Here is a 12,728-nt window from a genome sequence, read left to right as displayed (position 1 = left end):
CTGTAGCTGCAGGGGCTTCTGACAAAGTTGCCACCCAGCTCGCTACCCTAAATTCCATTGGGAACTCGTCCATGCATCTCATATCGTATACTGCTGATGGGACGAGTAGGGCAGCGGGTACAGGAGTTGCACTAAGATGACATTCGTGGAGGTGCTTGTGTTCCTTCACGGTGCCCTTTTAAGTCTTCATTTGTCAACACCCTTTTTGATGGCTCATCTCTCTTTGGGCCCAAAGTGAAGGAAACCCTCATCAGGTGTGAGCAGGAGGGAAAGACTATGTCTGCCGTCTGAGTCCATTTTTCCACCCCTACTCGGCCTTGCCCCGAAGGCCAATGGGGAGGTAAAATGTGGTTCCAAAAAGCCCAAGGAGCCTTTCAGGACACACATGGTCAATCCCCCTCTAGGGGCAGAGGGAGGGGGGGGGTAACAATGGAAGATGCTGCCCTTGCAGCAGAGGGGGGTCCGCAACACCAGGGTGACAGGGATCACTTCTCTGGTCAACCCTATCAACGCTCCTGAAGGGAGACCCGATTATCCTGCTCTTGAGGGAGTCTGAGGTCACTTATGTTTGCATCCAGACGCCTGGCAAGATATAACAAACGACAGCTGGGTACAAAGTATTTTTTTCAGAAGATATTTCATACCGTTCTTCACCCATCCATGCCCCCAAGGAGAATACTGGACATTCCACCCAGTTATAGGGAACAAGCAACTATAGAGGTCCACAAGTTGCTAGAAAAAGAGAGTCATCCAGCCAGTCCCAGCAGACCAAATAGGATCCAGAACTTACTCAAGATTCTTTTTGGTTCCAAAGAAAATGAGACTGGAGACTTATTTTGGACCTCAGCAGACTCAACCAATTTGTAAAGAAAGAGAAGTTCCAGATGGTCACACTACTGTCAATACTTCCTTTTTTTAGAGAGAGACAATTGGATGTGCTCGATAAATCTCAAGGATGCATACTACCACATAAAAATAGCCAGGCCATCCAGAGATCATTTGCGTTTCCAGAGATCATTTGCGTTTCCAGCTGGGAGCCACTCGTCATCAATTTCGAGCTCTGCCCTTCGGTCTCACTACAGCCCCCAGAGTGTTCACCAAATGCATGGCAGTGGTCACGGCTCATCTGAGGCATCTAGGATTCCAGGTGTTTCCCTACCAAGACGATTGGCTCCTTTCCTCCACCACCAGACATCAACTTATTCAGGCAAGGGGGAATACACTGGCACTCTGCCATCACTTAGGCATTACAATCAACTCAGAAAAATCTGCCTTGTCGCCATTGCAGCATATTGTCTGTATAGGGGCAGAGTTAGACACTTTAGCCACCACTTTATGACTACCAATCGAGAGGGTCTTTCTCCTTCGCCAGCTGATTAGTGTCAAAGGACAGAGCACCAGCTGCAGTAGTCTTAAAAGTATTAGGTTTGATGGCTGCAGCGATCTTGGCCATACCATTAGCAAGGATGCATATGTGGATTCTTCAATGGCTGCTGTTCACCCAATGGCCCTATCAGGAACTTCCAATGAGTCATATAATTTTGATTACAAACTCTTGCAAGAGAGATCTCCAATGGTGATTGATGTCTCTTCATGTAACTATAGGATGTCCCTTTGTTCTACCCCCTCCAGTAGCCTCTGTGATCACGGATGCTTCCCTGATAGGGTGGGTGTGGCATTTTCAGGGAATGACCGCCCAAGGCACATGGACAGATCAAGAGTCATACCTGCATATCAATGTTCTGGAGATGAGAGCAGTACTTCTGGCGTTGCAGTACTTTCAGGACTCTCTTCCTGTAGGGACAATTGCAATTCAGACAGACAACATGTCTGTAGTCTGGTACTTGAACAAGCAAGGCGGGACCAAGTCTTTCCCCCTTTGCCGAGAAGCCCTCAGAGTTTGTCAGTGGGCTGTCTCCTCCCAGCGCTTTCTGTTGGCAACGCACATCCCGGGGAGATCCAACGTGATAGCAGACAAACTGAGCAGGACAATTTTGTTGCCACACGAGTGGCCCCTCAAACAAGAGATCGCGGGCAGGATTTTCTGCAAATGGGGCCAGCCTTGCTACGATCTTTTTGCCAGTCACGTCGACACGAAATGCAGAAGCGACTTTGCCCTGATTCCCCCTCCGGGACAACCCCCAAGAGACGCACTCGTACACGATTGGCCCCCGGGTCATCAATATCTGTGCAATGACTGAGACCTGATTCAAGGCTCCAGAGACCACCCCTGCACTACCAGGCTATAACTCATACTACACTTTTCGGCCATGTAACCTGGACCGGAACACCAAAGGCGGAGGTGTTTCCATATTCATTAAGGATATCCACACCTCCAGGCTAGTTGCTCAGCATAATGCAGCCAAGGTTATCCAAGTGCAACTAACTCTGGGCAAAACTGCAATTCAAATTGTACCTTGCTACAGATCCCCCACCATGCCCCAGGATTCCCACTCCTCTTTTCTGGATGTACTGGAAAATATTAGGGTTCAACCAAACACCCTAATAATGGGCGATTTCAACTACCCCACCATTAACTGGAAAAACTACTCATGTACCAACTCCTTTGCTCAACGCTTTCTGGAATTCATAAACTCCAATGCCCTGGATCAACTTATGCACACCCCCACCAGGGGCAACAATATCCTAGATCTAGTCATTACCAACATGAGTGACCAGAGTTCCACACCTGAAGTCAACGCCTCATTGGTCTGATCCGACCATAAGCTAATTACCCTAGATATCCACATCCTGCCCCCACTCCCCATTAAGGAAACCACGGTAAAAAAATGTCTCCAAAGCCAACTTCATGCTTTGTAAGACAGAAGTGGTGAACTTCATGACACTCCTGCAGATGGGACAATACAGTTATGACTACTGAATCCTACACAGTTGCACTTTATAAGCACTTACACGAGTGCATGGATTGTGCTATCCCAAACAGAACCAAGACGCTATCCTCCAAAAAAGGAAGCCAATCTGGTGGTCCCCTGCCATAAACAAACTGTACAACAGAAGGAAGAAACTGTTTCAAAAGGGAATAAAATCCCACGAGTTGAAGAGCTCCCTGGTCAGCCTCAGTAAAAAGCTACAATCCCTGATAAAATCCTCCAAAGCTAGTTACGAAAATAAAAATCGCCACTGATTCTAAAGACAACCACAAAGCATTCTATAGCTATGTCAAGAATCTCAATGGCCAAACCAAAGAGCACGCACGTGGGACAGAGTGCAAAGGTCCAAACCAATCGTACGAAAAACCAAAAAACGTACCAGCACAACGATAATGCAGGCAAAAATATTTATTATAAACTGAATACCATGAAACAAAATAATTAGTGAGCAAACCGGTTTCGGCTGAGAAAACAGCCTTCTTCAGTGCTGAAACAAAGTTGAGTAATTAGTTAAACAGCTTGAAACATCCTGGTCTTTTATATATACTCATTTAAAGAGATATTGCCAAAAAAACTTTGTGGATTGTATATGATGAACCCATCTCATAAAAAATTATAAAAAAGAAATAATAAAAATAAAGATGAAGAGATGAAATATTTATAAAAAAAAGTTATGAAAAAACATTTCATAAAAACATTGCATAAAAACATTGCATGAAAAACATAGCATGAAAAACATAGCATGAAAAAGCAGGTTAACAATTATACCATCTCATTTAATCAAAGTTTGAACAAAGCCCCTAGCCTGGTTATCCACATACTTTCCATATTATTAAGTTTGTTGTGCCAACCTGCTTTGTAATTTCTATGCATTTGAATTTTATCAATGATAGTAAATTTAGACAGCCGTGGGATGTTGAATAGTATGTTTGTAAAGAGCATTGGACAGACGGTGGTTTCTAATGGCACTGAGGTGTTCACTGATCCTCAGTTTAAATGGTCTGGACATTTGACCAACATAAAATGATGAATAGGTGCATGTAGCTAAGTAAATGACCCAATCTGAATTGCAGTTGCCAAAAATGTTAATTTTGATATACTTTAGATGTATTCTTACTTGAAAATTCTTTGGTTTTAAGAATATATTGACAGGCACTGCAGTGCCCACAAGGGAAGCAGCCAAGCAATGGGTCACCAGATAAAGTCGTTTGGACAGGTATTGCTGGTGTGTACCTTTAGTAATGTGTCAACCTTGAATGTATAGTCCTACCCCTCCTATATGAAAAAGCACATTTGTCTGGTAAAATCTCATTCAAATGTTCATGGGATTTAAGTATATCCCAATGTCTGTCAATATTTCTATGAATCTGAATGTATTGTTCCCCAACGTAGTAACAGATCTAATTGGCTGCCTAGGAATAGAATTTTCATTATGTTCCATATTATGATGTTGTATTAAGGTGGGTCGTGTCACATGTTTAATTTGTTGAATGGTGTGAGACATCTGATGTTTGGGATATCCACGATCAATGAACCTATCTGACAAATCTTGTGCACAGGCTTCATATTGTTCCTGTGATGAGCATATGCGTTTCATATGCAGAAATTGGGATAGGTTCATAGGTTCATAGGGATTTCGGGATATTTTGGATGATGTGGCGAGGGTGAGAGCTGGATGCATGTAGTAAGGTGTTATACTGAGGAAACTTCCTATGTACATGTGTAGCTAAAGTATGATCGTTCTGTCTGGAAACAACAACATCCAGGAAAACAATCTCTTCATATTCAATATTTAAGGTAAATTGTATATCCCAAGGGTTGTTGTTAAGATATTTAACAAAATCAGACACATGGTCCTTATCCCCACGTCAACATCCAACAATCATCTAGATACCTCCTCCAGATGTCAAGATCATTTATATATAAATTATGAATCTCAATGGCAACACTCAGATCTGCTCTGAGTTACAGGACAATGACACTAAATATACAGACCCAACTGATATTGCCAACATCCTGGCAGATAGGTTCAGTGCTAGCTTTAGCCCCCTCTCACACCTTAAAGAGCACATCTCTATACCGGAAGAATGCAAAGTTCCTGTAATCACGGCTGCACAGGTAAAAACCACACTCTCCTAAGCCAAGAACACAGCATCCATGGGACCAGACAACATCCCAGGCTGCGTTCTACATGAACTACAGAACGAACTGGCATCCCACCTAAGTACCATGTTCAATCATAGCCTCACCTCAGGCTTTGTGCCCGCTGAATGGCGCACAGCAACGGTTATCCCACTCCACAAAAGGGGAGCCACCATGCTCACCAGGAACTACCGCCCCATTATCCTGACGAGCCTAGTCTGCAAGGCCATGGATCGTATCATTGTGGAACTTATAAACAAAGACATTGGTAATCTCCAAACTCTGGACCCCACCCAGTTCGGGTTTGTAAAAGGCAGATCATGTCTCCTAAACCTGATAAACTTCTTTGAAGCAGTCACCAAAGCCGTAGACGAGGGTAAGATGGTTCACACAGCCTATCTAGATCTTGCTAAGGCTTTTGACACCATCCCCCACTCTGGAATTATAGATAAACTAGGTATAAATCCCTATGTCACAAGATGGGCTGCCAACTGGCTCACTGACAGAACCCACACTGTGAAAGTAGCAGACTTCAGACCAGTGACAAGTAGAGTACCACAGGGTGCAGTCCTGGGTCCTCTTCTGTTTGGTATCTACTTCTCCAAAGTACAGGCTAACACAGAAGGTCTTTGGCTAACAAAGTTCGCAGATGACTGCAAACTAGGAGCCATAATCGAAACTCCTATCGATGTGGACATCCTACAAAAAGGCCTTACTGAGACAGATGCCTGGTGTCAAAACTATGGCCTCAAGCTCAATGCCAAAAAGTGCATTGTCATCCCCTTTGGTAAAAACTCTGTACCCATGAACTACAACATATAGGCGGTAGTATACTTAACACTGAAAGTGGGATAAGAGACCTTGGGACACAGGTGGACAGTAGTCTCTCTTTTGATAATCACATCATCACAGTTGTCAGGAATTCCTTCTACGTGGCACACCTCATCACAAAAGGTTTCTCATCCAGAAAAAGAGGTCATTGTTCCCCTCTACTCATCACTCATTAGACTCATTATAGAGTACAACACCCCTTTTAGTATGTACCTCACAAGACATCTACAACAACTAGAAAGGCCGCAGAAATACCTCACAAAGAGGATTACCGGCCTCAAACAGACGCCCTATGCAGACCGTCTCAAAAAACTCCAGCTTTACTCCGTCACAGATCACCTACTCAGAGGTAATCTCTGCCTTACATACAAAGCTATGTCAAACCCAGAGCTGTTGGACATGCTCTACTTAAAGAAGTCCCAATCCCTCCGAGCTACACGCTCTAGGAACCTAAACCTTGTCACTACAATAAACATAACATGCCGAAGGGATAGATTCCTTATCTATATCAAACCAAGCTCCTCATTAGTACTCTTCAAGAAAAATCTTGATGATTGGATGGGAAATAGGAAATTCACCCCAGGGATCACTTCTGTGGCTCTGCTCGACAGTGGCACAGGAAAATAATTTTCTTGGGTGGCGAAAGCCAGGGTACCTTATTGGCTGGGCTTGTATAGGCCCTAGGGCCAATAGCCTAGTACCTACCTATGATGCATTTGACCCTTAGCTTTTGAGGGTTGGAGCTTGATACTCTGTGTTAGAGATTATGTCGGTAGAAATCCATGAAAATTTGACAAGAGAAATCTCAAATCACAGGGGAAATGGCAAGCATTTATGTACAGGGAGCAAAATAAGTCAACATACACTCAGTACTTTGGAGAAAGATGTCATGACCATGGTAAGTTGTAAAGGGGTCTGTTCCAGATGACCCTTCTAACAAAGATCACATCTGCTCCATTCTAATTTACTTTGGACTTCTAGGGGGAATAGGAGTGTCTGCACCATAGTTTGTTCCCAGATATATTGATCAAGTCTTGCAAGAGTAAAATGTTTATCAAGTTCTCTTTTTAGATTTCTTACTGATATTTTGTTTAATTGCTTGGATAGTAAATAGCAGGCTTAGGCAGGTGACTAGAGCACTCTGCACTTTCATGTGTTTGACCACATGGATATTTATTTGGAAATGATTAAAAAGTGACACTTGAATGAATGCGATTAATGACAGACCCAGAAAATATATTATGCCAATTTTTTCAACTTTAAGATGGTGTTAATAAACATTTTTTATCTTTCTATTTTCAGGTAAAGAGCAACGTTGTTAGCCTGGATTGCCACATAAGTAAATATGCTGCAGTCTGTGAAGAGCTCAGATTGGAAGTAAGTGCTGTGTGTGTTTAATGTGAAATACATGTGGTAATGGTTAGTGTAGTGCTAGTGGTAGCCAGGAAGTATAGCAACTCTGATGTGAACAAATACAAAAGCAAATAAATAAAAGAATAAAAAAAGCCTAGTAAAAACACTCTAGAATAAGTACATCAAGAGGCTTATTGTTGCTGCCAAAGTGTTTATAGGAAGGTTACCAATACAAATCTGTGTGTTGTGATGGAAACATCTAAGATTTCATCATTAAGCACTGGTTAAGTTGCTGATAAAAGTGTCATTTAGAGTACTAGAGGAAGCCACCAAAAACTGAGTATGTCCACAAGATTTATTAATATTAAAAGATTAAGTACTTTTGTCTATACACAGTTTCAGATTTCATCAGAATGAATCAAGAATAAATGTGTGTGTGTGTGTGTGTGTGTACGAATGATATTAAATTCCCCTTTAAGGACACAGGGAATTGGTGTCATTCCATTAACCCTGTGTATCCTTTTACTTCATAATAAATTTGCCAGTGTAATTCTTTCTAACAGTAAATTGCATCAGTCTCCTCCACTTTTTATATGTGGTAACTTCTCCAAAATAAAAAAAAAATACAAATTTGTTAAAATGATCACATATAATGCTTTGTCCTAATCATTATTCATAATCTTTCTTTTTGTAGCATAATTGTTTATTTGCTTTTGTTTACTGGGAAAATCTGTCTTGGATCTGCAATGCCCATTTTTGGAGGAAGTCTGGGGAGAAAAGCTTCAAAACAAGAATAGAAAATCGTTTTTGACAATTCAAGAGAAAAATGGTTAATACACGTTAACAGATTATTTCAAAGGAAACTGTCAACGATCATTGTATACAAAGCATATCAGATTAAGGAAATGCATGTTTTCAAGGTGTTGTCAGTAGTCAAACATACTGTGTTGGTACATTTATGTAATCCATAGTGGACAGGGTTAGGATTGCATAGTTTTGCCAGTGGTATTTTAGGGTGGATTTAAATAGTTGCAAGTTGTTTAAAAGCCTGATATGGTTTGGAAGTTTGTCCCATGCCTTGGAGATGTCGAGAAAGAAAAGCAAGTCATCATATTAATTACATTTATTAGCAAAAGTTGAAGTTCTGATGGTCTTAGAGTACTGTTTGGTAGATGCTATTGGATGAGATTTGACAGTGAGTGTGTTTTAAGTGGATAGTGAAGTATTTTGTGTGCTGTGAATTGCTGGGAGAGGGTAATGTGTTGAAGTTCAAGTCAGTTAAGGGTACTGGGCGCTGTGCAGTGATGGGAGGCTGCAGGCGAATTCGCTAATTTTGTTGTAGATGCTTTTGAGTTTATGCTTGGTAGAAGAGTTGAGATTTGTGAATATTTGTTGAGGCATACAGGAGGATAGGAAAGAAAAGGAAGGTGGCAGTTTTTTTACCATGATCACTTAGCAGGCACTTTCCTCTGTAAAGGGATCTTAGTTTGCATTGTCTCTCTTTGACTACAGTGTTAATATACAGATCAAATTTTAACTTAACAATAACATGTAGTAATTTTGTGTTTTCAATTTTTGTGTTTGAGGAGATAATATTATTAAGGCCAGCGTTTTGATTTATATTTTTAGGAAGGAATACGATTAGTTTGGTTTTGTTGTGGTTTAAAAGCAATTGAGATTTATTGACCCTTTTTTCTATAGTCGTGAAAGCTTTCTAAAGTAGGAAGATGACAAACTAAACTTGAGTCTTCAGCTTATTATATTAAGGTAGTGAGTTTTGATTCCTTGTGCATTTCGTTAATGGAAGATATTGAGAAGTATTGTCCCTAGAATGGATCCTTGGGGGACTCCTGCTTGACTGGAAAGAATGTGGAAAGGAAGTCATTCCATTTTACAGACTGGGTGCCATTCTTTAGGTAGCTGATGAACCAGCTAATTGAGGGAGCTGTGAGGACTATAAGATTTAGTCTTTGGAGGAGTAGTTGATGTAAGACCATGTTAAAGGCTTTTGACAAGTCAAGGAAAAGGGTAGAGACAAAATCCATTGAGTTTTTGCTTTAATTAATGGTATCTAGGATATGTAGCAGAGCAGTTTTGGTGCTCTGGTGAAAGCCATGTTGGGAGGAGAAGGCTAGGAGCTGCTGATGTATTCACTTTTCAAGTACTTTGGAGAGGGGAGGAAGGATTGCTATTGGGAGATAGTTTAGCAGTTCAGTGGATGGTACCACCTTTGTGTAATGGGATTATGATGGAAGTTTTCCATAGGGCTGAGGTATTAGGTTGTTAGAAGCTATTGTTGTGTGTTTCAGTTTTTTAATGCATTTTTATGGTGATTGTCTGGATGGTTGTTAGATTGAGATGAGGTGTGGAGCTATGGTCAGGGAGGGATTTGGGGTGGTAGGTATAGGTGATTATAGAATACTGGATATGAAGTGTTAGTTGAATTTGTTTGCAATGTCCCTGCTGGTTTCATATGAGAAATTATTTGGGTGGTTTAGGGGTATGTTTAAATGTTGAGAAAATCTTTTTTTTCTTTATTTTTTGTATATATGATCTTGTTTGTGGAGAAGTTCTTTTTATCATAACAAACTTGTGCCTTTTTGCAGATTCTGTAGCACTGATCTCTATCAAGGTAGGCTTGGGTCCTAGATTTGTGCTATTGCTTCTAGGCTTTGTGTGTCTCATGAGTTTAGTTTGATGGTTTAGCCATAGAGGCCGTTTTTTTTTTTTTTTTTAAAACTCTGTCTCAGTGGGGCTTGTTGATTTAGTACGTTTAAGGAGGAGTTACGTTCTACACTTTAAGGGGTTTTTTTTTCTGCCTTGCTATATAGAATGTTTGTTGGGAAATACTTGGAGCTATATATGCAGTGGATATAAAAAGTGTACACACCCCTGTTAAAATGCAGGTTTTTGTGATATAAAAAAATGATAAAATAATAAATCATTTCAAAATTTTTCCCCCCTTTAATGTGACCTATAACCGGTACAATTCAATTGAAAACAAACAAATCTGTTAGGGGAAAAATATAAAAAATTGAAAAACGTACAATAATCTGGTTGCATAAGTGTACACACCCTTAAACTGATACTTTGTTGAAGCACCTTTTGATTTAATTACAGCATTCAGTTTTCTTGAGTACACACCTGCCATCAATTAAATAGACTCTGATTAACCCCAAATAAAGTTCAGCTGTCCTAGTAGAATTTTCCTGACATTTACTCAGTTGCCTGCTCCAACAAAAGCCATGGTTCATAGAGAACTTACAAAGCATCAAAGGGATCTCATTGTTGAAAGGTATCAGTCAGGGGAGGGGTACAAATAAATTTCTACAGCATTGGATATACCATGGAACACAGTGAAAGATGGTCATCAAAAAGTGCAGAAAATATGGAACAGTGACGTTGCAAAGAACTGGACGTCCCTCCAAAATTGATGGAAAAAACGAAAACTGGTCATGGAGGCTGCCAAGAGACCTACAGCAACAATGAAGGAGCTGCAGGAATTTCAGGCAAGTACTGGTAGTGTACTACATGTGACAACAGTCTCCCATATTCTCCATATGTCTGGGCTATGGGGTAGGGTTGCAAGATGGAAGCCTTTTCTTACACAGAAAAACATCCAGGCCTGGCTAAAATTTGCAAAACGATACATCAAGTCTCCCAAAAGCATGTGGGAAAATGTGTTATGGTCTGATGACACCAAGGTTGAAATTTTTGGCCACAATTCCAAAAGGTACATTTGGCGCAAAAACAACACTTCGCATCACCAAAAGAACACCATCCGCACGGTGAAGCATGGTGGTGGAAGTATTATGCTTTGGGGTTGCTTTTCTTCAGCTGGAACTGGGGCTTTAGTCAAGGTGGAGGGAATTATGAACAGTTCCAAGTACCAGTCACTTTTGGCCCAAACTTTCAGGCATCTGCTAGAAAGCTGAAGATGAAGAGGAATTTCACCTTTCATCATGACAATAACCCCGAGCTTACATCCAGATCAACAAACGAATGGCTTCACCAAAAGAAAATTAAAGTTTTGGAATGGCTCAGCCAGAGCCCAGACCTAAATCCAATACAAAATCTGTGGGGTAACCTGAAGAGGGCCGTGCACAAGAAATGCCCTCACAATCTGACAGAGCTGGAGCGCTTTTGCGAGGAAGAGTGGGCAGATATTGCCAAGTCAAGATGTGCCTTGCTGATAGACTCCTACCCAAGAAGACTGATTGCTGTAATTAAATCAAAAGGTGCATTAACAAAGTATTAGTTTAAGGGTGTGCACACTTATACAACCAGCTTATTGTACATTTTTTATATTTTTCCCCTTAACAGATTTGTTTTTCAACTGAATTGTACAGGTTATAGGTCTCCTTAAATGTGGGAAAAGTTTTGAAATCAGTTATTGTGGTCTCATTTTTTTACATCACAAAAACCTGTCATTTTAACAGGAGTATGTAGACTTTTTCTATCGATTGTATGTGTGTGAGTTTGTGCATGTATGTATGCATACGTATGTGTGTGTGTGTGTGTGTGTATATATATATATATATATATATATATATATATATATATGTTTCTACTTCAAAAATCTCATATTTTATTCTGGACAATTTAACAAGTTGGCATTTGACCACATTTCCTGTTGATGCAAATGGGATGATTACTTTTAAAATGTAAGTAAGCATTACTAAACATGTCCTTCCTGTAAATATTTGATTCAAATGTATCCATAAAATCCTTTGACATCTAAAAAATGTAATATTGTTAGAATTAAATTCTGTAAACTTTAAAAATGAAGTTGTGGCTTCCAGGTCTTGAAAAATTATTCTGTGTAATCCTTTCAGTACAGAAAATAAAAATATCATAAAAATGCGCATACATATCTGTTCTTTTAGCATATTCTAATGTAAAAACATGTTGGTTTTCACATTTATATAAAACCAGATATGAAAAAAATGGGGACAGAAGCAACCCCCATGGCTATCCCCAATATTTGTTTATAATATTAGGTTGATAGCTACTTACTAGGCTAATGATGCATGAGTATCTTCAGAAGCCTAGCCATGTCTAGTATTTTAAGTATGACTAACCCAGAGCCTCTTGTAATAGTAACCCAGGGGCAGAAAGACATTTACATGTTACCCTGTATGTAAGGGACATGGGTACCAATCCAGGGGAGAACTTGCAGTTCCCATCCACTCATTCAGACTGTGTTTGAATATAGTAAGGGACATATTTTGCTGTACATGGAGAGGAACACTGTTCCAGAGAAGCAATATTGTTTGCAAGATGTATCTTATTCCTCCAACATGTACTATTTAAGTTGCAAAAGAAATTGAGATCTCTTGAGCTGGTATCTATGACTGTTGGACTGGTAGTGGCTCTGTAAGCAAGATTGCCCCTCGGTAGCCTGTAAGATGCTTTAAAAAGGAGAAAAAAAATATATATAGAGAGAGAACAGATGCTCTTCGTGCTTCACTGTTGCAGTCATCACATTTGGGTTATCTGCCTGCAGGTAGC

At 40.3% G+C, this 12,728-nt stretch overlaps 1 protein-coding gene across 1 annotated transcript in view; it reads left to right on the top strand.

Annotated features, from left to right (window-relative positions):
• Nucleotides 1-12,728, top strand: part of LOC122811485 (kinesin-like protein KIF18A) — a gene marked incomplete in the record, with an annotated part of 1,576,798 nt that overhangs the window by 687,815 nt on the left and 876,255 nt on the right. Inside the window, 1 exon segment of the mRNA XM_044083351.1 lies at nt 7,167-7,241. Within this exon segment, the coding sequence (XP_043939286.1) occupies nt 7,167-7,241 (75 nt within the window).

The sequence above is a fragment of the Protopterus annectens genome, chromosome 9.part0 (genome assembly GCF_019279795.1).
Source record: "Protopterus annectens isolate FY-2018-M chromosome 9.part0, PAN1.0, whole genome shotgun sequence".
Lineage (NCBI taxonomy): Eukaryota > Metazoa > Chordata > Ceratodontiformes > Protopteridae > Protopterus > Protopterus annectens.
The sequence above is the reverse complement of the archived record's forward strand: the minus strand, read 5'-3'. Positions and strand labels throughout refer to the sequence as shown.